Source organism: Semicossyphus pulcher, unplaced genomic scaffold (assembly GCF_022749685.1).
Source record: "Semicossyphus pulcher isolate SPU_LCO1_2020_fin unplaced genomic scaffold, fSemPul1.0.p SCAF_21, whole genome shotgun sequence".
Classification (NCBI taxonomy): Eukaryota; Metazoa; Chordata; class Actinopteri; order Labriformes; family Labridae; genus Semicossyphus; species Semicossyphus pulcher.
The window spans coordinates 14,186,617-14,213,335 of NW_027211695.1; the positions used below are offsets into that span (position 1 = coordinate 14,186,617).

At 39.5% G+C, this 26,719-nt stretch overlaps 1 protein-coding gene across 1 annotated transcript; it reads right to left on the reverse strand.

The window, feature by feature from the left end:
* Nucleotides 1-12,137: 12,137 nt before the first annotated feature.
* Nucleotides 12,138-25,934, reverse strand: LOC138601187 (C-type mannose receptor 2-like). Its single transcript, XM_069672766.1, has 10 exons — nucleotides 25,768-25,934; nucleotides 25,657-25,692; nucleotides 25,351-25,457; nucleotides 25,074-25,208; nucleotides 24,858-24,982; nucleotides 13,762-13,907; nucleotides 13,520-13,617; nucleotides 13,158-13,292; nucleotides 12,940-13,051; nucleotides 12,138-12,503 (listed from the first exon to the last, which is right to left on the reverse strand). The coding sequence occupies exons 1-10, from the start codon at nucleotides 25,820-25,822 to the stop codon at nucleotides 12,436-12,438; spliced, it is 1,017 nt and encodes a 338-aa protein (XP_069528867.1). The 5' UTR covers nucleotides 25,823-25,934; the 3' UTR covers nucleotides 12,138-12,435.
* Nucleotides 25,935-26,719: the final 785 nt, after the last annotated feature.

Sequence of the window (26,719 nt, forward strand, 5' to 3'; positions counted from 1 at the left end):
TGATATTACAGGCAGCATAACATTCACCACGGCATCTCCAGACTCTTTCACGTCTGTCACATGTGCTCAGTGTGAACCTCCTCTCTTCTGTGAAGAGAACTGGGCGCCAATGGCGGACCTGCCAATTCTGGTGTTCTCTGGCGAAGGCTAATAGAGCTGCATGGTACTGGGCTGTGAGCACAGGTCCCATTAGAGGACGTCGGGCCCTCATGCCACCCTCATGGAGTCTGTTTCTGACAGTTTGGTCAGAAATATGCAAGCCAGTAGCCTGCTGGAGGTAATTTTGTAGGGCTCTGGCAGTGGTCCTCCTGTTCCTCCTCGCACTAAGTAGCAAATTTCGGTCCTGCTGCTGGGTTGATGCCCTTCTACGGCCCTGTCCAGCTCTCCTCGTGTAACAACCGGTCTCCTGGTACCTCCTCCATGCTCTTGAGACTGTGCTGGGAGACACAGCAAACCTTCTTGTGACCGCACGTATGGATGTGCCATCCTGGAGGAGCTGGACTACCTGTGCAACCTGATTGGGCTGCAGGTACCGCCTCATGCTACCAGTAGTGACAAGGACACTAGCACAACACAAAACTAAAGAAGAACCTTAATTCGGGAGATTTATTAAAACATGCAAATGGATACATTTACTGACTTTTGTAAGTAATCTAGGAGTTCACGCAGTTAAAATGACACAGTGAAAATTATATAGCAGAGATAAAATGACTGATGCAATAATTTTTCAGCTTCTGCTTTCTTGGCTGAATAAGGACCTCATATCTGAACTCAGCATGAACTTATCATGTTCTGGGTGACCAGCGTATTTTTCACCACATAAAAGTCATATGGGGATATGTTTTCTGCACTTCCAGGGGCTAAGAAATTGCCCCCTCCAAGTGAGCAAAACGACTTCCTCCTCTTTTTGTTTTGTCTTCTTCTCATCTCCTCTACCTGTTTGAGCTTGTTTGCCGTCCTTAATTTCAGTTGTATCTTCAGATGTATCCACTACTGGATCTTCATCTTCCTTGAACAGCTGCTGTACTGTGCAACTGTCCATTTGGACCAGGTCTTCTTCACCTGTAGCTGCTTGGTCCTTGGGAAAACTTTCTAGTACCTGAAGAGAACCTTCTATTCCTGTTTCACTGTACTCTTCTGGGCGGGGTTTGCCTTCATCTTGGACAATGTCCAAGACGTGGCCTCCCTCAGGCTCAGTCAGCTGGGTTTCAGAGCTTCCTTCTTGTCCACCATCTTCTTTTTTCTGGTCTTTTAGTGTTTTAACATTAAAATCACTGTCCAGACGTTGGGCCTGGCTCGACTCTAATCCACGTCCCTGTTGAGGTGGATGCATCTCTCTTGCTGCTTCTATTTTTGTCTCTGACTCAACAGTTTTTGCAGCAGGGCTCTCTGCTGACACTCTGTGGTCAGACTGTGCCACTGCACTCTCTGCGTCTTGTGCTTCCTCTCCAAGCTGCTCTGAATGAGTCTCTTTTGAGGCTTGAGATTTAACCTTTTCCCTTTGATGTGCAGGGGAGGAAGAGCCGGTCCTATTAGAGGATGTGTTTTTGGATGATTTGGCTGGAGGTCTTGTACTGCTCTGTTGTGTTTTCTGACTAGCTGAAGAAGAAGAAGATTTGGGAGATCTTTTTTTTTTTTTTTTTTTTTTTTTCTTGGTGTTAGAACCTTTCTTTCAAAATTCTTTTTATTGAGTTTTCCTTGGATGCATTTCAACAGCGAATGTCAGGGCACAAGGGATTCACTTCAACACTTCAAATAAATAAGTAAAATAAACAAATCTGTAGATATCTAAGTAAAAACTATGCCAAGATCATACAGAATCAAATCATACCAAAACAATGCAAGTTAAATAAAATAACCATAAGAAAGAAATAAGAAAAAAAAGGAAAATGAAATAAAAGTAAAACAAACAAACACAAACAAACAAACAACAACAACAAAAAAGACACAAATACAAACACACAGGAAGGGACAACAAAGACAGGAGGGGAAGGACTGGGGGTGGGGGGGTCCAGTTGTGCATTCAATCACTCGTCCTCAGCTAGGGCATAGCTACAGTGGGTCCGCTGAAAGCCTATCACTCCAACTGTAGTCCATCTAACTGCTTCACAAATTCAACAAAGCCATCCCACGTCCCATGGAAGTTCTGAAGAGCACCATTAACAGTATACCTGATCTTTTCTAATTTGAGATTACACATGATATTCTTGATGAGATGTGTGTGGGTGGGTGGGGCAGAATTTTTCCAATTTAGCAAAATCAACCGCCGCGCTAGTAAGGAGGAGAATGCCAAAGCCTTGCGCTGACAGGAGGTCAAGGATATGTTTCCTGAGGTTACCCCAAAAATGGCCATAAGGGGACAGGGAGTAACAGTTTTTTTTAAATATTTTAAAAAATAAATCAAAAAAAGAGGACCAGAATCGAGTTCAGGGCAACCCCAGAACATATGGTATAAAGTCGCAGGAAGAATTTTGCATCTGTCACACAGGGGGTCAATGTCTGGGTAAATTTTTGTCAGGGCAGTCTTACAATAATGTAAGCGGTGCAATACCTTGAACTGGATAAGACTGTGACGTGCACATATGGAAGAAGAGTGTACACGATCCAAGGCTGCATCCCAAATGTCATCCGAGATGTCAAAGCCAAGCTCCTCCTCCCAGTGCTGTTTTATAATAGTTAGAGAGGGCAAGTTAATTGAAATTATGTATTCATAAACCCTGGCCAGCCTCCCCCTTTGAGAGTGTAAAAGCATGTTAATAATATGATCCAGATGAGTTTTAGGCGGGAGAGAGGGAAAATCTGGGAACTTCTTCCTAATAAAGTCCATCACCTGCAAGTACTGAAAAAAAGGAGAACGTGGGAGAACAAATTTTTCTTTAAGTTGTGTGAAACTGCCGAAGACACCATCTATGTACAAGTGCTCCAGTTTTTGGATGCCCTTATCATGCCAGATTTTAAAAGCAGAGGAATGGCTAGAAGGGGGGAATAAGGGGTTGTAAGAGAGCGGGGAGAAAAGAGAGATGCTCTGCAGGCCAAAGGAAACTTTAAATTGTTTCAAAATTCTCAAAGAATGCCACACAACAACATTATGTTTGGGGATTGAAACTGGAAGTGGAAGCGATGCACCTAAGAGAGCAGAGAGGGAGTACGGATGACAAAGGGAGGCCTCAATATTAACCCATGCTGGACAGTTTGCACTGTCAGAAGGTAAAAGCCAGAAAGACATGTTGGTCAAGTTCGACGCCCAGTAGTATAGTTGAAAATTAGGGGCAGAAAGGCCCCCAAGCCGCTTGGGTCTCTCAAGGAACTCTTTACGTATGCGTGCATGTTTACCCGCCCAGATAAAGTCAGAAATTAGTCGTTGTAAAGTTTTAAAGAATGAGCAAGTAATAAAAATGGGAAGACATTGAAAAAAATAAAGAAATTTAGGGAGAATGTTCATCTTCACTGAATTAAGTTTGCCAATTAGAGAAAGAGGAAGGGCCGCCCATCGTGCAAAGTCGGCTTTACAGCGCTCAAGAAGAGGAGCAAAATTAGCCTGAAATAGTTTTGAGTATGTCCGAGTGATAGTCACACCAAGATATTTAAATGAGTCCTTTACAATCTTAAACGGTATATCAATTTGCCGAAGGGGGGAGGGTGTTATGGGAAAATATTCGCTCTTATTCAGATTGAGTTTGTACCCTGAGATGGCCCCGAAAAAACTGAGCAGAGATAAGACATGAGGGAGAGTGGTATCAGGGTCGGAGAGAAAAAGAAGGAGGTCATCCGCATAGAGGGAGACCTTATGTGTCTGACCGCCCCGAGTGATTCCCTCTATCCTATCATCTTGTCTCAAAGCTATGGCGAGAGGCTCAATAGCAATCGAAAACAGGAGAGGACTTAAAGGACACCCCTGTCTTGTGCCTCTACCTAGATGGAAATGGTCAGACACTTGATAATTAGTAAGTACAGAAGCCATGGGTGATGCATATAAAAGCCTGATCCAAGAAATGAAATTTTGACCGAAACCAAACTTCTCTAAAGCAAAGAAAAGATAATCCCATTCGACACGATCAAAAGCCTTTTCCGCATCTAACGAAATTACAGCCTCAGCACCTAAATGTTGGGAAGGAGTATGCAAGATATTGAGCAGTCGTCGTACATTACAGAATGACTGTCTACCGCGGATAAAACCAGTTTGATCATTAGAAATGATGGAGGCAAGAATCTTCTCCAAACGGAGACCTAGGGCTTTAGCTAGAATCTTAAAATCCTGATTAAGGAGGCTTATAGGTCGAAAAGAAGAGCAGCACTGGGGATCCTTGTCCTTTTTCAAAAGGAGCGAAATGGTGGCGTGATATAAAGTCGGAGGAAGAGTTTTTGTTTGAAAGGATTCGGTATACATCGCATGCAAAAGGGGTACTAATTTGTCTGAAAATATTTTATAAAAGTCGGCTGGAAAGCCGTCCGGCCCTGCAGCCTTCCCGCTTTGCATAGAAGCAATAGATTTTTTTTATAAATTCGGGGGTGATAGTTTCTTCAAGGAACAAAACATCCTCAGGGCTTACTTTGGGAATATTCAAATTATTGAAAAAATCAACAAACTGGTCTGGGTTAAGCTGAGATTCAGAAGCGTAGAGACTCGAGTAAAATGTTTTGAACTCATCGTTGATGAGCTTGTGATCAGAAGTGATAGAGCCGGAGACAGTTTTTATAGAAGGAATGGTGCGAGAGGCAGCATTTTGACGAAGCTGATGGGCTAAAAGTCTAGTGGGTCTATCCCCGTCTTCATAAAATTTATGGCGGGACTTAAGTAGTGACTCCTCCGCACGCTGAGTTGTTAAGAGGTCAAACTCTGTTTGTAAAGCGATCCTATCTTTAAGGAGTTCAGGAGTAGGGTTTACTGCATATTGCTGATCTAGACGGAGAATGGAGGAAGTGAGGTCAGAGATTCGACTTTTGCGAAGCTTATTTACATGGGATGTATAAGAAATTATTTGTCCCCGCAGAAAAGCCTTCAGAGCTTCCCAGCGGATAGATGAAGAGGTATCAGCCACAGGATTAGTCAAAAGAAATGTGTCAATTTGGTTTGAGACATAGGTGACAAACTCGGGGTTGGAGAGGAGAAGAGGATTAAAGCGCCACGACCTATATGGGGGTCTTTCCTGTAAAGCGAGCTCAAGTTTGAGTGGTGAGTGGTCCGAAACAACAATACCATGGTAATCACAAGCTCTAACAGAACCCAGTAAAAAAGCATCAATAAAGAAATGATCAATCCATGAAAATGAATTATGTACAGAAGAAAAGAAAGAGTAGGATCTGGAGTTAGGGAATTTGAAACGCCAAGGGTCCACATAATTATAGGTCTCAAGGAATGATTTAACTACCTTAGATGATTTAGAGGCAGGATATGGTTTATTGGAGGAACGATCACGGACAGGGTCTAGAACTAAATTAAAATCACCGCCAAGGATTAGATGGTGTGTGTCTAAATTTGGTATAGAACTAAAGAGGTTATTGGAAAAATTAACATCATCCCAGTTAGGGGCATAGATGTTAACCAGTGCAAGGGCTGTATTATACAGGGTGCCAAAGACCATCACATAGCGACCATTAGGGTCCGAAGTGACGCTGGATACAGAAAAAGGAACATCTTTATGGATGAGGATTGCAGTACCTCTGCTTTTAGAATGAAAGTTAGAGTGGAACATCTGCCCCACCCACCCCTTCCTGATCCTAAAGTGGTCTAATGTACGAAGATGTGTCTCTTGCAAAAAGGCAATGCCTGTTTCCAGGTGTTGAAGAAGGTCATGTACACGCTTTCTTTTAACGGGATTGTTCAGACCGTTCACATTCCAGCTGATCAGATTCGTATGTTTCCTAGAGAGAGAGCTCATTGGTGCAATTACCTTTCACCGAAGTGAGGAAGCAGCTGTAACTGGACCTGTGGGGCAGGGTGGGGTGGGGAGGAGGGGGGTGGACAGAGACGCAACAACAAGAAACACAACAAAAGAAAAAAGGGAAAAAAATAGGTATAAGGAGAACCAAACACAAAAAAACATAACTAAACTGACGTGAATGCACTTCACCCCCCCAAATGGGGTGAAGGCAACCTACCCTACAACACTTCGTAACTGTATGTATATACATACTGCGATGCCCATTTAGCAGCATCCCGGCTAAATAGAAAACAAACAGAAAAGTAGCAAACTTTTATATATATATATATATATATATATATACATACATACACATATATATATATATATATATATACACATATACATATATGACTAATGTTTTAGAAAATTAGCTAGATCTTTAAACCTGAGACAAATAACAAATCAAGATCATTGAAGACCAAAATCAGAACACAAAAGTAAATATATAGAGGTGAGAGAAAACAAACACTATTAACAGCTGACACAGAATGGGTCGCTTTTAACAAACTGTAACACGGCTAACCCAAGTCATTGAGGGGGAATAACTAAAAATAAGATTTGGGAGATCTTTTTGAAGAAGAGGAAGAGGAGGCCTTGCTGGCACTTGCAGAGGATGAAGGTTTGGTTCTGGATTTGGTGGGTTTAGATGAGTTTCTCAAAACAGAACTGGAGTTAGAAGATCTTGAGCCTTTAATTAACCTTGATGACGAAGACGAGGCTGAGCTCTTATAGTCCTTCGAGGACCTTGTGGAGGTCCGTTCGCGATCAGAAGACACACTTGAGCTTCGCCTCCTTCTTTTCTCTCTGTAGGAGTGCCTGGATGAGGAGGTGTGATGCGGCTCAGGGCTCGCGTCTTCCGTGTCATCGCCAGCTTCCTCAATGGTGATGAAGTCCTCCTCGTTGAACTGTTGCTCATTTAAAAGATAGGTGTCTGAAGACATGTTGTCCTCTGTGAAATCCTCACTGAAGCACTCATTCACTTAGCTTATTAATCAGGTTAAAATGGCGCACCACCTACATGAGTAAACCATGCCCAGCAATGTACTTCATCATGATTTCTTTCCTGGAAGAGTACTGTAGAGTTTCCTTATTACATTTTCTCCCCTGGAATGGCACCCTTGCACAACTCTCCCACTGTAGAGCACCCTAGTTGGAACTGGATCAAGGTATCTTAACAGAAAGGTTAAGGCACTTTGTCACGTTTCCTTCACTTAACTTTAGGGGCACCTTTAAGTCCACATCTATACATTTTTTTTCCACTTGAAGGGCACACTAAAAGGCACCTCATGATTGTGTTTTATTTTTCAATTAGAGGCCATAGTTAGAACTCCTCGACTGGAAGAGCACTTTAGTCGCATTCGCTGTGTTATCTCCACTGGGAGGACATCCTAAGGCACTTCATCCCATTTCCTTGCACAATTGGGCCCCATAGACAGTAGGTAGGTGATCCACAGAGGCACTTCTGAAGAGTTTTTTGATCATGGAGGCACCAGTCCATGACAGGCACTACTTTATGCAAAAAATCCAACAGTGGTGTGTCTGAAGCTGAATCGGCTATGGAAACCTATAAATCGTTGCTGTGCGTCCACACTAGCATCAGTAAAGACTCAACTTGCAAATAGCACAATCAAAATTACCATAAGTGTATCAGGGCAGCAGAAGAAAGAGATTGATAAAGGTAAGAGCTTACAAATGGATAAACCTGGGAACTAAAGCTTTCGAAATGACACGAGCGATCAGTAAGGAAATTTATTCTGGGGGATTTTTAGTAGATTGGCCTTTAAGGCCCAAGGACACAGCTTGTGCACAAGCAGGGCTTTACTGATTATCCTCCGTCCTTATACCTACCATGGAAAAACAGCTTGAAAACATATTTATCATGGTTATCTTTATGATTCATAATTAAGTTAAGAACAGTAATAAAATAATACAGTCACATATCAAAAGAAGGTAGTTAATAATGAACACGGTCACAGTGTAGAGGCAGCGTCACCTTGTTGAATGAATAGGGGAAGTTGCGCAATTATAAGGTTCTGTTTCATACGTCCTTTGGACAGGCCGTCTTTAGGATGGGATGGCTTATAAAACTTGATTATGGATCTTCATCAATAGTTGATTACAAAACAAATTGAAGAGACTAAAATACCAAAAACAAAATAATGTAAGGAGGAAATCTCCAGGAGTTTAGTACTGATGTTTAAGTCATCTGACAGGTTGAGTTACCTATATATGCTTAAAAGATTGTTTGCTCATAATATTACTTTTTAAAAATGATTGCATTTGCTTGACAACATAAAATCTGCTTGGTGTGATATTAGACAAAGATGAGTTTTTACTTTTTTAAGGTGTAAGCATTTTATACTGGCAATATTATTTGGTTTGTTATATCTTGTTACAAAAAAAAGAAAAAGAAAATACGTATAATACGTAAATACGATTTTTATAAGTTTGCATTGGTTATAATCAACATATTGTTATGCTTTGTTAAAAGCCTCTGTAACTGCTGTAAGAAAGTGTGTGTGTGTGTGTGTGTGTGTGTGCGTGTGTGTGTGTGTGTGTGTGTGTGTGCGTGTGTGTGTGTGTGAGCAGGAAGCAACTGTAGCTGCACAGGAAGTCACACAGAAACATGCCAGTTGTGACGTAGACAGAGCAAGTGTTAAACTTTACCCAGAGATGGAAAGTGTTGAACTTTTGTGACCCAGACATGGAACGTGTTAAACTTTCTGTGACCCAGACATAGCAGGTGTTTAAACTTTTTTTTTTTTTTAAACTCTTTTTAAAAAAAATAATAAATAATAAAATATTTTTTTTGAGCCAGCAGGTGTTCACCCCTGTTTGACCCAGGGACTTTCCAGCTAGAGTGCAGGTGTAGGGTCTTGACACGTTCTTGACACGTGCATGTGCGCGAGAACGGACTGTTCATCAGTTTTACATGGAGAAAAAGGTCTGTTCACGCGCGTGTTGTACGAGGACGGAATGGTTAGGTACTTTCCCCTTGCAGTATAAAAGCAGCTATCTCGTACTGTTCCAGAGTCTTCTCACAAGACTCAAATCAGATCCCATTTGGCTTGCGAAGTCATACAGCATGAGAGTTTCTTAAACAAACTCAAAATGTTGGTATTATGACTGCAATTTTATCAGATATAGGGATAGATAAATCACATGGTACGAGAGCCTCTTGGACAAGTGTTAGTTATATGGTGTATAGCACACTGAGATCTTTTTAACAGATCGAGGTGTTAGTATAGAAGTGTTTAGAGCACTGATTTCTTTTAAACAGAGAGAATCACATAGGGAAGCCTTACTCCGCCTTCCCCCCCTTCCTGTGTTTGCACGCCTCAAGGCTCATAAGTGTCTCAGGTCGAGGACGAGGCCAGTGAGCAAGGAGCGAACACTAGGGGACCCACGGTGGTAACCGGACAAAGGGATAGAGAAACTAGCCGAGATTGATGTTAAAATTTAAAGTAATAAGTTGTTATTGATTATCTGATAGAGACAAAGTTAAAATTAGTCTTTAAAGATAGAGATTCAAATTAAGATTTAAAGTGAAAATCTTATGAATTTTTTTTTGAATGCCATAAATTAAAATTTAATCTTTTAAAATCTATACTGAGGTTATTTGACGCTAATTATTGATTAAAATAGAGATCTTAAGTCAATCATTCCTCGAGGGCTAAGGGCCCGCTAGCATAGTCCCGTCGATCCGTGAGTGCCACAGGCGGAAGATTAATGAACGTTCCGTCGCTAGCAGGAAAGTCTCGGGATTGACACCCCGAGGGCAGCCTGTTTAATCTCTTCGTATTGTAAGAGTGGCAACACTCGCTTCAACATTCACTATTAGATCATTTTTCATCAGACAATTCGACAGTACCAATAGTTACTTGTCTAGAGGTCTAATAGAGGAGTAATAATACTACTAAAAGAATCATCAAGGATTCACAATTCACAATAAAAGTTGTCACAATAAAATTGATATTCATGTAAGAAAGTTCCAGAAAGTGTAACTGTTTCCAGAAAAGAATCCCTTTTTACTCTATAGTGCACTACATTTACTGTTTACTATTAGTGTCCGAATTTGTGTGTGAACTGATTCACTGTAAAGTGCCCTCAAAAATTCTTGTTAAAACTATACATAAAACTGTGGTTACACAATATTATGATGAAATGTAAGCGTCTGAAAAAAAAGTGTCCAAAATCATTCACTGCCTCTTATGTAATCTAAACCCAGTAGTTTACCAGCTAGTGAGCAGTACATTTATTTTTCAAACACACTGGAAAACCAAAATGGAGCTACGACCATGTACGCTTGTTTGTAACTGTATTAATGTGAAGTGTGAAGACCTTTCACTTTCATTTACATCTTCTGTGGATACATGGAAAAACAATTTGCATAGCTGCTAGTTCATGAGTCAAGTTAGAATATGGAAAGTGAACCCCAGGAACAGGCTTTAAAGTCGAGCTGAAACGGCATTTCGAGAGTATCTAGTATCGTGACGTATTTCCGAGTGAAACAGGACCTGTAGGCGCATTAGACAGATTTGATTTGATCGTTGAGAAGTGGGCGTAGACAGACGTTCTCCACAGCGCAGTAGCTAGCTAACTGAACGAGCGTTCTTGGTGCTCTGTGGCTAAATGTTGCAGATTGATTGGTTGAAATTGTTTGGTGTTAACTTACATAAGCACGCGTGAAATTTAGTTTTACCGGAAGAAAAAATGATCGGATTTTGATATAAGAATACGAAGAAATGGATTTTCTGTATTTTTTTTGGGCCTATATTGTCAAATAGATGCACAATATTACTGGGGATGTGATCTAAAAGGATTAAAATGACATTTTTCATTTCACCTTGACTTTAAGTACGATACTTTAGCGAAGGTTGTTGTGCTATTAATTAGGGCCCGAGCACCGACAGGGCCCAAGCACCGACAGGTGCGAGGACCCTATTGGAATGCAAGGAATTATTATTATTACGCCCAAATGATTTGCATATTTGGCAGCTTTAACAGGCCCCAAAACTCATAAAAGTTGATGAGTGCAAAAAGTCTATTATGGACATACCTTAAACCTGACAGGAAGTCATTTTGGCCCTATTTTGCCATATTCACTGGTTACATTCTTTGACGAACTCCTCCCAGAGTCTTATACTGATCCTTTTCAAACTCGCTCAGTGTATTGACAAGACATTGATGATCAAACGTTATCAAAAAAATGTAATTTTCATCAATAGGCGTGGCCTTGGCGGGGGGTCAAAGTCTGATGTTTTTTGGGCAAAATGCCAAAAACTAAAAATCACTCTTACTCTCATATACAGTCTTCTATCTACTTCATATTTCAAGTGTATGACAAGAGTCCCAGCCTGAACACAATTACAGGAAAATATTTCCCATCAGGCTTAGCGCCCGCTACTGGAAACAGGAAGTCACATGTTTTACTCTACAAGCCCCTCCTCCAAGGTTGGAAAATATATTAACCTAAAATTCATGTCAGGAAACTCTTAAACAGCACAGGTCTACATATTAATTTTTAACTCGTACTCATAGCGCCACCTACTGGAAACAGGCAATAGTAGGTCTAATATACATTGTTGATCTCCCCCAAATTTCACATGTATGGTGCCAGTTCCATTCTAAACAAATCTAAATATTGATTTTGCTCATGCTGACAGCACCCCCTACTGGTGGACAGCCTGTGGCTTCAGCACTTCCTGTGCTTCATGCACACCCTGCGGCTGATGCGCACCCTGCGGCTGCAACACACCCCAACGTGGCCACGGGTGCGAGGGCCCGTTCATCGCCGCTTGCGGCTTTAATTATTTTAGTTCCTCCTCTGAAGTGTAAAGTACGTTTTGAAAGTATAAAACCAAAGGTGAAATGGCTTCTGTAACATTTGAATAATTACATGTTTGTCCAAATTGTGGCACTGTAAAGCACACAGAATGGCTTCTGACACACTGTTTGAAGCATTATTGACGGCATATCTATAAAAACAGTACTCTATTGTTGGAAAATGATAGAACAATATTATTTTATGATGTTACAGATACAGGCAAGTGACAAAAAAATCTAAAAGTTTTTTTGTCTCACCTCATATTTAGACCTTAACATAAGGGAAAAGTTTAGACTTAAGAAAAAGATCACCACTCCTTGTTCCTCACTTGCCTTTTAAAATGTGGGGAATTTAAGTGTGTGTTGAACACAGACTCAGAGACCAGCTTCGATGCTTGAGCGTTTTTATTTTGCATTAGAGAAGAAAGGCAAGTTCACCTTCCAGAAGAAGGTTGTGCAAAAAGCATTCTGTCCACAACACACCGATTCAGCTCCTATCAAAGGCACAAAGCCAAAGACACCTCCTGTTTTCATAACTTGTCGTTTCATTCCTTAAGTAGCGTTACAGCGAGCGTGTAAAATAAAGATAGAAGATCAAATTCAGAGCCTTCAGGTTGATTGTGAGATGGATGACACAAACAGGTGACTCTATGCTCTCCATGCCTCATTGTCACCCGCTGAATTATCAGTTCCTCTTGGCACAGACATATGGGAGACTTGTAGAACAGCTGACATCATCCCAGCACTTTGCCGCTGTAAATATATATTTAAAAAAAAACAGTTAGTCAAAATAAAACCCACATCTTTATGAAAATTGTCATTGTTTGGACAAGTTCCAAAAACGTATAGGTGTATGTCCCATGTTACCCTTGCTCATCTGCCACTCATTAGTTTATGAAGTTTAGAATCCGTAAGAATTCTGTGAAGTCATACTGCTCTCACGTGTGTGTCAGAGTGAACTGAGTTGCACATAAGGCATAAATTTAGGGCAAATTTGCTACTCCTGCTGCTTCACATTTAAAAAAAATAATGAAACTTAGTGGCGTCTATTGTGAAGCAGTTTTTTGTACTGCAATTGTTATTGACCGGCCTCTGTTTTGTTTGTTTAGCAAATCTTACAAACACCACCTAGACAGACTGTAGCTACAACTGACTACAAGCTGCAAAGAAATAACGTAGTTTGATTTACATCCATAGTTCATCTGTAAACAGTGCTGGCTCCAGCCAGCATTGTTAGGCTCTCCTCGGCACCAGTCCGTGTAGGTGAAACGTGAACCGTCACTCCAAATCCAATCCCCCTCCTAGAGAATAAATAAATATAAATATATGTTTACACTGTGTATATATATACATATATATATCGATATATGTAAAGTAAAATCTTGTGTCATGAATAAAGAACAATACATGATGGGCGTCAGTGCCACCAATCCATGCTGGAGTATGTGCATGGCTGCTTCTCAATATCAGACTCTGAACCGCATGGTACTCGTCAACGCTATGTACTGCGCCCAGGTTTCCACCCGCGGACTGACAGTTTTTCTACAGTGGAGAAAAACAGACAGAGGAGAGAGTTGTCAGAATTTAATTTAGCAGACGCGTTTGTCCAAAAGGACGTACATCTGAGAGTGAAGACAACACAAGCAAAGATCAAGACAGGAGGGAAGAGCGGTGAGAGCCAACAAACAGCTTCAAGTGCAGTAGTCCCCACCACCTGGGGACTACTGAGGAAAAAGAAAAAAATAATGAATCAAAACCATCCTGATTACCTCAGCTTCAGCCCAAGTCACGGATGTTGGAAAGTATCTGAAGAGGCGTCCATTGATCTTAACCCAATCATTGGTCCTCTTGACCAGGTGACGCTCCCCTGAGAACAAGACCGAGAAAACAGGAAGTCTTTGGTTACAGTCTCTATATGGATGACATCCATAGATCAGATCAAAAACCTACAAATGATCTCCCCTGAACCAAAACAATAAAACTCTCTTTATTCACTGCACATAATACTTACCAGTAGCGGTGGTCAGAGCCAACATTGCGCACACAAGTGCAGACACAGCCAGCATCTTCATGTTCCTGATGATGATGATAACGATGATAGGAAAGAAGAATTTGTAGCAAACCTGCTTCACTTCTCTTCTCAGCGTCAACCCACAGCTGTACGTCGGACAGGAGAAGAACCACATCTTATATATTGTTACTTATCTTTTCATCAATCACAAAACAGGGAAGTGATGACACACAGAAACACACGTTAACACCATGACCATAAAAAGTATCATCAGAAACTTACAAATGAAATCTCAATTTAAACAAAAGGGTATATTAAGTGTTTGTCACTTTGTATATTTGATTTAATTTGTGCAGTTTTTCACATTAAGGATTCATAATCATAACAGTTTACTTCACATAGCAAAGTTTAAAATATGGATGCAAAGGGGTGACTCTTGAGAAATGAGTGTGATGGTGCAATTTAATTGTGCAATGGTGCATACATGTAGACATACAGAAGAGAAATCTAAATTAAATTCAGTATTTGTTGTGACCACCCTTTGCCTTCAAAACAGCATAATATTTTATTTTCCTTTTTCATATAATCAATGACAAAAACACACACCGTCCCTATGCTGAGACAAGACAGTGCAATTAAAAGTGCAAATAGATGGATTGTAATTCATTTGAACCCCCAGTGCCTCTCATAGCTTCTGCTCTAATTCATACCAAAACTTTATTCATTTTATTACACTCCCAAAATGAATGAATCAGTGAATCTGTTAATCCACATGTCAAACAGTTCCCTGAAACACTCCTATCATATTTATGTATTTCATCTATTGTACAGTATGTTCTGTACATCATTTTATACTGAAGCTCTTGTAATATTCCAACACTCCCTCCATCTTGAATTAATGTCATTCCTATTTAAATCATTCCATAAACGTATTCTGGATGTCAACATCCACAGAATAGGACTCTGCAAAATTCTGTACACTTTACCTGTTAGCTTATTTCCTGTGTGTGATTCAAATATGGTTTCCTCTAGTTCACTGTACCGTCCAAATCATTGCATTTCAAACATATTAAATACACTTATAAGCTGCAGATACCTAAAAAAGTCCTCATTAGAGAAAGCACATTTAGTTTGAAGCTCGGTCCAAGAAATACATTTGTTAGCATTCATTAGGTCATCAGTGGTTTCTATGCCTTTCTCTCTCCATGTAGGCCAGCTTAGAGGAGACTTCTGGGGAGTTATCCAAGGCTCGTTCCATAACAAAGTGTGTTTTGGGATTGATATTGACTCACTAAGATGGCGCTTCATTTTTCCCCCAAACTCCTGCTATGTTTCTAACCATAAAATTGACTGAACTATTTTTCTCTTTTTTTTTTCTTTTTTTAAATATAAAGGAGAAGGTTTTGAGGACAGACCTGTGCATTCCAACCTGGATCCATTGCTCCTCTGGTGTATTTTCAACAACATGGCATAGGTGGAATGCTCAAGTGGCGAGGTAATACAGTTCCAGATCTGGGAGATTAAACCCTCCCTCTGACTTTGATAGGTGTAATACCTTTCTTTTAATTCCATGATTTTTCAACCATTTGGTCAGAACAGATTTCATGTCATTAAGTAATGGAATGGAACTGTTACTTGTTATCACTTATTACACATCCTAAATATCTGATATTAGTGGTCCACTTGGTAAGGCTGGTGTTACGTTTTTGAATTTCCCTACTGCAATTATTTCTGTTTCATCCATATTAATCTTATATCCTAAGACCATTGAATATTCCGAAATAATTCGCAAGCAGCGAGTGTATAGATTTTTCAAAATTAGTTATGTACATCAAAATATCATCTGCAAATAAATTAAGTTTATGTTGTCCCTGACCTATATTAACTCCTGTAACTTGCGGATCTTGTCTAATTCTTTCGGCAAAAGGTTCTACAGCCAAAGCATAAAGGAGTGGAGAGGGCAGGCAACCTTGTCTAGTACCCCTCTCCAATGAAAACTCCCCCCAAAGTAAATTGTATAATTTGTATAAATGTAGAATAAATTTGGGGCCAAGCATACGCCTCACTGATGGTATTGCATGATGGACAAGTATCTGCCTGTATTCCTCAGCATTGAGGACACCATTAATCCTGACCGAATCTCCAACTCCATTTGCAGAAATGCAGCCCCAAACTTGCAAGGAACATCCACCGTGCTTCACTGTTGCCTGCAGACACTCATTATTGTAGCGCTCTCCAGCCCTTCGGCGAACAAGCTGCCTTCTGCTACAGCCAAATATTTCACATTTTGACTCATCAGTCCAGAGCACCTGCTGCCATCTTTCTGCACCGCAGTTCCTATGTGTTTGTGCATAGTTGAGTCGCCTGGCCTTGTTTCCATGTCAGAGGTATGGCTTTTTGGCTGCAACTCTTCCATGAAGACCACTTCTGGCCAGACTTCTCCGGACAGTAGATGGGTGTACCTGGGTCCCACTGGTTTCTGCCGGTTCTGAGCTGATGGCACCGCTGGACATCTTCCGATTTCAAAGGGAAATTAGCTTGATGTGTTTTTCATCTGCTGCACTAAGTTTCCTTGGCCGACCACGGCGTCTACCATCCTCAACATTGCCCGTTTCTTTGTGCTTCTTCAAAAGAGCTTGGACAGCACGTTTTGAAACCCCAGTCTGCTTTGAAATCTTTGTCTGGGAGAGACCTTGCTGATGGAGTATAACTACCTTGTGTCTTGTTGCTGTGCTCAGTCTTGCCATGGTGTATGACCTGTGACATGAAACTGTCTTCCACAACTTCACCTTGGTAGCAGAGTTTGGCTGTTCCTCATCCAGTTTTAAGCCTCCTACACATCTGTTTCTGTTACAGTTAATGACTGTGTTTCAACCTACATGTGAAATTGATGATCATTAGCATCTGTTCTGGTATAATTGGTTGATCATACACCTGACTATAATCCTACAAAATCCCTGACTTTGCGCAAGTGTACCTGTAAGAATTTATGCTGGTTTGAAAGCAAAGGGTAGTAACACCAAATATTGATTTGATTTAGATTTTTCTTTTGTTCGCTAACTTATCATTTTTTAAATTGATTAAAATAAACAATTATTATTTATATTTTTGAAAGCATTCTTCGTTTCAAAACTGCCTAAAACTAACCCTTACCCATAAATCAACTATACACAATATGTTGGGCACCTGGCTCGAGAAGACTGATGAAATTGCGTCGTCATTGCTGGATGTTGAAAGGTTGATGCTAAACTGGATTGCTGTCGTCAAAGGTTGAACAATATCGATAATGGAATTTGCAACTTGTGGAAGTTTTCCAACTGGAAGGAAACTCCACGACTAACTTGCTTAGCCTGCCGCCACCGCGACCCGACTGCGAATAAGCGGAGGAAAATGGATGGATGGAATTTGCAATGTGGTGTATTTTAAGGTTTTTTAAAAAGCACACCCTAAACTGGATTGTTGGCTTTATTATGTCTGAAGAAGCAGTTTAAGGAGTAAAAGGAGTGTGAATGTTTGAAAACTGGGAAAGGGATGGAGGCTGGGTGGATTAATCCATAACATACATCCTAATTTATAAGTTGACTTATATTATTAGAAATAATAAATATAAATGGTTCATTTACAGAAAGTCTTCAAGGATGAGTTGGCATTAAAAGAAAATTTCCCCTTTGTCACGATTGCTGTGAAAGTGAAATCATGCAAAACAAGAAATTTCTTAACTTCTCTTTTAATTTCAAACTTGCGGAATAATTACTGTTGCAATGACAAACCAGGCTGATTGTTGATTGATAGCTTCACAAGAGAAAAAGAGGATGTTGAAACACCTTAAACGCACTTTTAACCCGGATTGACCCAGAATTTGTTTCTGTGCAAATACTTTAAGTACGTATTAATTAAAAAAATGAGTATGAGTAGTAGTATGAGTCTGAGTATGTTGTACTATTATGATGTGATCACTAGATACACTTAGTTTTAAGCTGACTAAACTTGAAACATCAATGTTTAGCCTGAGTATATGGGTGCAGTAGTGGTTTTGAGTGTAATAAATTTAAAACATCTATTACTAGCCTGAACTGCAATCTCATTGGCTAATTTTTTCAAAACTAGTCTGTGCTTGTTGATGGACGAAAGTTGTGCCTTTTTCTTGTTTTCACGGTTAGCTTTCCTGGTTTCTGCATTTTATTCAAGATCGCTTTGCCTTGGATAAATACTCTGGACTTTGAGACTTATCTGCAGTGCGTACACTTGACAAAAGACAGATTATTATATTTAACTAATACGAAAACATCTCTTCCAAAGGCGTTGGAAATCATAGAGGATTTTTCCACATTGAACAAACTGAATTGATGCAAATTAATAAAGGACCTTGTAGCATCCCAGAAGACTTTATAAACCTTCAATGAAGAAAAAAGAAGCTCCTACTTTACACATTTGGAAAGAACTGATGAATTATTATTTGACCATAGAAAAGTCATTGTCTAGGGATAACAACAAAACAAAGCAATTCAATGAGGTATGGAAGTACATTTATGAGGACCTATAAAATATAACTTGTGGCATGGCTGGGAAAGGAAGGGGGAACTTGGGGGGGGGGGAATCACAGGACATAGAAAGAGTGTGTGTGTTATGTTTGTAGAGGTTAAGGGAATGGGGTAATGGGTATTTGTGTTACGTGTAAGATGAATGTGATATGATTGTAAGTGTCTCGTATTTTGTGTCTTATCTTTTGTGTATGTAATTTGTTTCATGTTAGACTCACTCGATTCTAAGATAGTATACAGCATCTTATACTATCTTAAACATCATGGTATTATTATATATACATGTGTGTGTAAGTGATTGTAAGCGAAGCCCCATGGTGAAAAGCATGAAATTAAAACAAAGATAATTATAAAACAAAAGAAAAACTTTTTCTCAGCTTTGCTGTTTGTCACAGTCAGAGGGCAAAGTAACAGCTCACCAACAGTTCACCGCAGTAAAGAAGACGCCATTTGCTTCCTCAATTTGTTTTTCACATTCTGGAACTTTCATTCTGGAAGGTGAGTTGTTTTCAATGTTCAATAGATTAAAGGAAATTATTTTATCAACATTGAAGCTTAAGTGAAGACAGAACATTTTAATGTGTTTGAATTGTGGTGTGTAAACAGCCTTTGAGAATAATTATCAACATATCACTCTCGTGTTACTCTAAGTAGTTAACTTAGCCTCTCTGAACTTCTGCTGGTACACGTTGTTTGGCAGAGGTAGTTAATAATACTAATTATTTCATTTTACTTTTTTGGGCCCAAGAGCTAACATCATTTTCTCAACAAATCCACATTCATTGTAGTGTTATTATTAATGACTGTGACTGTCTACCAAAACTTGTTTGTCTTGTTTGTGTTTTCAGCTTTACTTAGAGTTCAACAGGGTTGTTGGAGGAAATCTTAAAGAACAATTCTTTGGTGCCCTTGATGGATTGTGTCAAGAAGACTGGCTGGCCAGCTGTTAGCTGACTTCACAAGTTAAACTTTTTTTTTTATCTTGCTCTCTGTGAGAATGTAAGAAGTTGCAAATGTTCAAAATACAAACATGTTTTAGAGTAGGATGTTTTGTAGAATCTGTGCTACAAATGGTGCCTTCAAGTACTTCATGTCTGTCAGCAAAACAGTCCATCCAATGTGAGTTAAAAACAAAAACATTTCCACAGTGCCATTTTATTTTTGTTTTTTTGTGGCTATTGCTTTTGTGTTTTGGCAATTTTATATAAAGTTAAACAAAAAAGCCCTGTATTTTGTGTTCATTAGTTTATCAATTCAATTCAATCAATTCTGTGGAATATATTTTTAAGTTTTTGAGTTTGATGAATGATAAATGAAACTAAACATAATTGAGAAAATGTGTCCTTGTAACTCAAAATGCTGAGTTGAATGATTGGACAGCAGGGTTGATTTTACAGCAGAGTTTATGTACAAATAATGTGTATTTTAGTGCATTCAACTTAAATCGTTAAATCTAGTCCTTTTGGAATTTAAGTTGATTCTACTTAAACTAATGAATTAATTAATTAATTACTTAAATCATTTAAGGGCAAGCACCTGCCTCAACATCAACTTATCCGGGTATACAGTGTTTTACATTAAGAGGATTTGAAGCGACCTTTAGACTTTAATTCTAGAAGATTTTATCACATAAATTGAACACGAGGCTGATTCTTTAAAAAAAAAAAAATGTTGCTATGGTTGCAATGAGCACAACCTTAAACATCTACAGCAGGAAAATGCGACGCACACATAAATTCAACAGCAATATAAATCCATAAACATCATATATAGTAATAAAAAAGTAAATGGGATCATTTTACTGCACAATGACAATCTTTGTTTTTCATACTTCATTTCACCTTGCTGATGGAGTATAACTACCTTGTGTCTTGTTGCTGTGCTCAGTCTTGCCATATTGTATGACCTGTGACATGAAACTGTCTTCCACAACTTCACCTTGGTAGCAGAGTTTGGCTGTTCCTCACCCAGTTTTAAGCCTCCTACACATCTGTTTCTGTTTCAGTTAATGACTGTGTTTCAACCTACATGTGAAATTGATGATCATTAGCATCTGTTTGGTATAATTGGTTGATCATACACCTGACTATAATCCTACAAAATCCCTGACTTTGCGCAAGTGTACCTGTAAGAATTTATGCTGGTTTGAAAGCAAAGGGTAGTAACACCAAATATTGATTTGATTTAGATTTTTCTTTTGTTCGCTCACTTATCATTTTGTAAATTGATTAAAATAAACAATTATTATTCATATTTTTGAAAGCATTCTTAGTTTACAGCATTTTTTTTCAAACCTTCCTATAACTAACCCTAACCCATAAATCAACTATACACAATATGTTGGGTGCCTGGCTCGGGAAGACTGATGAAATTGCGTCGTCATTGCTGGATGTTGAAAGGTTGATGCTAAACTGGATTGCTGTCGTCAAAGGTTGAACAATATCGATAATGGAATTTGCAACTTGTGGAAGTTTTCCAACTGGAAGGAGACTCCGCAGCTAACTTGCTTAGCCTGCCGCCAACGAGACCCGACTGCGGAAAAATGCAGAAATAATAAATATAAATGGTTCATTTACAGAAAGTCTTCAAGGATGAGTTGGCATTAAAAGAAAATGTCCCCTTTGTCACGATTGCTGAGAAAGTAAAATTGTGCAAAACAAGAAACTTCTCTTTTGATGTCAAACTTGCGGAATAATTACTGTCGCAATGACAAACCAGGCTGATTGTTGATTGATAGCTATTATATATATACATGTTACTTATAGGCCCAATTAACATATGTTTTGAATGCAGGTCTTTGACTTATAGTTGAGTATTTTAAAACACCCTATTAGTACTTTTAAAGGATCTGAATTCTTCTTAAATTGGGTTATAATGACAATGTTCTCTAGCAGACTTCACCAGCTGAAGCTAGCTAGCTAATAAGGCTAACATTTGCTCTATTAGCTGGCTCAGAGAGTCCATGTCTGACCTTTTAACCTTTACAGCTGCCGGGGGATTTACAAAAACATACAAATGGATACATTCACTGAATTTGGGGAAGTTATCTCAGAGTTTGGGGAGACCGGGGCATCTTGTTACACGGGCAAGTTGTCACATTGTTAATATTTTCACCATCAAAAGTCGAATACTAGTTTTGTGCATCTACTTGGTCTTATGTCATATCCTGTATTGGAAAAGCACGACACAGTGCTAACTAAGTGAGGATTGATTTATCCTTTTTTCACATTCTAAAGTAAAAAAAATGGAACTTGACATTTTTTGTAATAACTTTCTTCTCCCTCAAAATCTTAACAATTATATATTTGTACTTGGTAGGGGAGAGATTACAGTGTGTTATCATACTTTTGCTAAGGGCCTGCTTTAGGCTAACTTTAACATACAGCACAAATTTGCAAACATGGTAGTTTGGGGCAACTTGTCTCAGTGATTTTCCCTAATAATCCCTGACACAAGTTGCAAGTATACATAGACAAAGAGTTTATGTGTGGCAACTTACCCACTGATGGGCAAGGTGTCACATGTGCACAGTCAGTATTTATATGCCTATAACTCTGTACTGAAATAAGATACGAAAATGACATAAATACAAAATGTATGCCTGAGACTTTGTTCTTTCATTTGGTATGCAATTTTTAACACTATGATAAAATGATCCCAAAATATATAAAAGAGTATGAAAGGTGTGACAAGTTTCTCCTACTACTGTAAACATGACACAGTGAAAGTTATGTGATAAAATGACTCTGATGAAATCATTTTGCAACTTCTGCTTTCTTGGCTGAATAAGGACCTCATATCTGAACTCAGCATGAACTTATCATGTTCTGGGTGACCAGCATATTTTTCACCAGATAAAAGTCATATGGGGATATGTTTTCTGCACCCCTCCAAGTGGGCAAAACAACTTCCTCATCTTTTTGTTTTGTCTTCTTCTCATCTCCTCTGCCTGTTTGAGCTTGTTTGCCCCCAGTATCCAACACTTTCTCTTCATTATTTGTTTCTTGTACTTTACCTACTTCATCCTTAATTTCAGTTGTATCTTTAGATGTATCCACTACTGGATCTTCATCTTCCTTGAACAGCTGCTGTACTGTGCAACTGTCCATTTGGACCAGGTCTTCTTCACCTGTAGCTGCTTGGTCCTTGGGAACACTTTTCTAGTACCTGAAAAGAACCTATTCCCGTTTCACTGTACTCTTCTGGGCGGGGTTTGCCTTCATCTTGGACAATGTCCAAGACGTGGCCTCCCTCAGGCTCAGTAAGCTGGGTTTCAGAGCTTCCTTCTTGTCCACCATCTTCTTTTTTCTGGTCTTTTAGTGTTTTAACATTAAAATCACCGTCCAGACTTTGGGCCTGGCTCGACTCTAATCCACGTCCCTGTTGAGGTGGATGCATCTCTCTTGCTGCTTCTATTTTTGTCTCTGACTCAACAGTTTTTGCAGCAGGGCTCTCTGCTGACACTCTGTGGTCAGACTGTGCCACTGCACTCTCTGCGTCTTGTGCTTCCTCTCCAAGCTGCTCTGAATGAGTCTCTTTTGAGGCTTGAGATTTAACCTTTTCCCTTTGATGTGCAGGGGAGGAAGAGCCGGTCCTATTAGAGGATGTGTTTTTGGATGATTTGGCTGGAGGTCTTGTACTGCTATGTTGTGGTTTCTGACTAGCTGAAGAAGAAGAAGATTTAGGAGATCTTTTTGAAGAAGAGGAAGAAGAGGCCTTGCTGGCACTTGCAGAGGATGAAGGTTTGGTTCTGGATTTGGTGGGTTTAGATGAGTTTCTCGAAACAGAACTGGAGTAAGAAGATCTTGAGCCTTTAATTGACCTTGATGACAAAGACGAGGCTGAGCTCTTATAGTCCTTCGAGGACCTTGTTGAGGTCCATTCGCGATCAGAAGACACACTTGAGCTTCGCCTCCTTCTTCCCTCTCTGTAGGAGTGCCTGGATGAGGAGGTGTGATGCGGCTCAGGGGTTGCGGCGTCTGTGTCATTACCAATGTAGTTGGATCAAATGAACACGGCCTGCACTACAAAAGCATCTTCCATCATATCACTTAAAGGCTATTGAACCTCTAAATGTTCCACTCCGGCGCTGATGGAAGATTCCTGAAAGAAAGCAAGCCTCCATCTCTGCTAACACCGACTGCTTCTCTGCGAGAGCTGAAATGTCGTTCAGTATAAAATATCTGTCTCGTCTTGTGTGCTTCAAGATTTCACAACTGAAGTCCTTAAAAAGAAGAACATGGATACATAAAAGTGCCACAAGAGGGCAGTAGCTGCATTTTGAGAACCTTATAGGAAGTGTAAAATTCCTCTGAATGTTTCACAATAAAAGCCTTGTAAGGAAACAAACAGAGGGAAACACTAGAGGGCTGTCACATGTCATAGTTATCGGCTGTGACATGATTGCGGCCACAGAGAGCCTCTGTGATACATCCATTAGATTCATTAAACGTTTGTCCAGACTGTGGCGCTATAAGGCAAACAATCAATGACATATCTTTGTGGTAGAACTTGTCAACTATAAATAAAAAGTAGAACTTTGTTGTTCTACAATGAGAGAACAATATTATATTATGATTGTACACACAGTTCGTGAGTCTAATCTGATCTTTTATTCTGTGTTTATGACTTGGAAATAAGAGGGAAAAGTTTAGACTTTACAAAAAGATCACCACTCTTTGTTCCTCACTCTCCATAGTTAAAGAACTTTAAAATGTGGGGACTTTAACTGTGTATTGAACACAGACTCAGAGACCAGCTTCGATGCTTGAGGGTTTTTATTTTGCATTAGAGAAGAAAGGCAAGTTCACCTTCCAGAAGAAGGTTGTGCAAAAAGCATTCTGTCCACAACACACCGATTCAGCTCCCATCAAAGGCACAAAGCCAAAGACAACTCCTGCTTTCATCACTTGTCGTTTCATTCCTTAAGTAGCGTTACAGCGAGCGTGTAAAATAAAGACAGAAGATCAAATACAGAGCCTTCAGGTTGAATGTGAGATTGATGACACACACAGGTGACTCTGTGCTCTCCATGCCTCTGTGTCAGCCGCAGAATTATCTATGTTTCCTGGCACAGACAAACGGGCGACGTTGATTACACCAGTTATCATCCCAGCACTTTGCACCTGTAAATATCAAAAACACAAGAGCATTTCTTCTTATTCTGTGCGCCAACATCACAACACAGCGAATCAGACGGATGGTGAAACAACATACAAGACACCTCTTTAAGAAAATTGAAGAAATGTACAGGTGTATGTCCTATCCGCCTGCCCCTTTTCATTTAGTTGCTCATTTAGTTTATAAAGTTTCTAATCCATAAGATTTCTGTAAAATCTCATTTTTAACAACACTTAAGTTTAGATTTTGCTTTTAGCAATAGCCTTTCAATGTATAGACATTCTGTATTTACCTCTCTAAGAAAGTGTACTGCACATTCCGATTACTTCATAAAACTTCTTTGGCTTGTTTGTTGAAGCATCATGAGTTTGTTTAGCTCATGTTACAAACACCACCTTAGATGTTACGACTATAAGCTGCAAAGAAATAACATGCTTTGATTTACCGCTATAGTTAATCTGTACACAGTGCTGCCCCGTGCCAGCGCCGTTGTTAGGCTCTCCTCTGCACCAGTTTGTGTAGACGAAACGTGAACCGTCACTCCACAGCCAAACACCGTCCTAGAGAATAGATGTATATAAATATATATATATTAAAAATTTGAATCCAATAACAGCGAGATCTTGTGTCATGGATATGAAAGAACAATACCTCAGGGGCGTCAAAGCCTCCAACCCATGCTTCTTTCTGTGCATGACTGCTGCTCAATATCAGCCTCTGAATCGCATGGTACTCCTCAATGTTATGTACTGAGGCCAGGTTTCCACCCACGGACTGACAGGCTTTCTACAGAGGAGAGAGTTTCCATGTAAAAAAAATAAATAGAAAAAGTGAACACCAAAGAATCTGACCAAGAAGCCAGTTAAACAAAAGAGCAAGACAGCAACAAACAACAACAAAAATAGTGAATCAAAACCATCCTGATTACCTCGGCTTGAGCCCAAGTCCTGCATGTTGGAAAGTATCTGAAATAGCGTCCATTGAAGTGTGACCAATGACCGTGAAAACAAAGCCTCTTGACCAGGTCAGGCTCCTCTGAGAACAAGACAGAGAAAACAGGAAGTCTTTGGTTACAGTCTCTATATGGATGACATGTTCAGATCAAAAACCTACAAATGATTGACATGAACCAGCTGGCGAACCTTCAGATCCTAACCTCAAACAAGCTGCAAAAAATAAAAGATGGCGGCCTCTCTACACTGGTTTCTAGACTTTTTAAAGAAAACTCACTGACCTCCTTGATCCTCTGCGGCCTTTACTTCTGCAAGAGCTGGAAAGGTAATAAAAGAAGTTAATAACTTTGTCAAAACCAAAACTCTCTTTATTCACTGCACATAATACTTACCAGTAGCGGTGGTCAGAGCCATCATTGCGCACACAAGTGCAGACACAGCCAGCATCTTGATGTTCCTGATGATGTTGATGATAATGATAAGAAAGAAGAGTTTGTAGCAAACCTGCTTCGCTTCTCTTCTCAGCGATAGCCCACAGCTGTACGTCGGACAGGAGAAGAACCACATCTTATATATTGTTGCTTATCTTGTCATCAGTCACAAAACAGGGAAGTGATGACACAGAAACGCACGTTAACACCATGACCAGTAAAAGTGTCGTCAGAAACGTACAGATGAAATCTCAAGAACTGTGTCTCACACAGTGTCAGGACTTTTAATCACTTGATGTAAAATATGTAAAAAACACCACTTTGAATATTTGATTTAATTTGTGCAGTTTTGTCACATTCAGGATTCATATTCATAACTGTTTACTTCCCATAGCAAAGTTTAAAATATGGATGCAAAGAGACGAGGCCGAGACTATTTTTGGAAACGTGCAGTAATTACAACCTTTTACATTTTATATTGCATGCACAAAAACTTGGCAAAACCTGAATAATTAAAATTGTTCCCCTTAAAAAATACCATCAACATAATACAAGTATACAAATAGACATGTAAATAAATGATACACAGTTTGTGAAGTGCCTGTCTAAAGTTGATTTAATAAATGAAGTTGTCAGTGCTGGATGTTAAAGTTGATGCTAAATTAGATTGAACCCTGGATAAGCGGAAGAAAAGGGTTCACGCTTTCATGACCTGCAGGATCGATTGCTGTAATGCTCACAAAGACCAGAGAGAGAGCACACACCACGCCGATTTTAAAGTCTGTGCACTGGCTTAGTGTTTTATCATCTTATTTAGTGTTTTATTATTGTATTCTTATGTATATTTGTGGATGACCTCATAATGTTTTATTGTCTTCTTTAAGTTAAGTTGTCGTACCTCCGGTGTTTCCTC

What these genes read in the sequence shown, in the direction of transcription:
- LOC138601187 (XM_069672766.1), bottom strand. Translation starts at nt 25,822, where the DNA reads ATGCTGGCTGTGTCTGCACTTGTGTGCGCAATGATGGCTCTGACCACC. An exon ending in GAGGCTTTGACGCCCCTGAG is followed by an intron (nt 24,983 to 25,073) that starts GTATTGTTCTTT and finishes TCTATTCTCTAG; the next exon opens with GACGGTGTTTGGCTGTGGAG. An exon ending in GTGGCACTGACGCCCATCAT is followed by an intron (nt 13,052 to 13,157) that starts GTATTGTTCTTT and finishes TTTATTCTCTAG; the next exon opens with GAGGGGGATTGGATTTGGAG.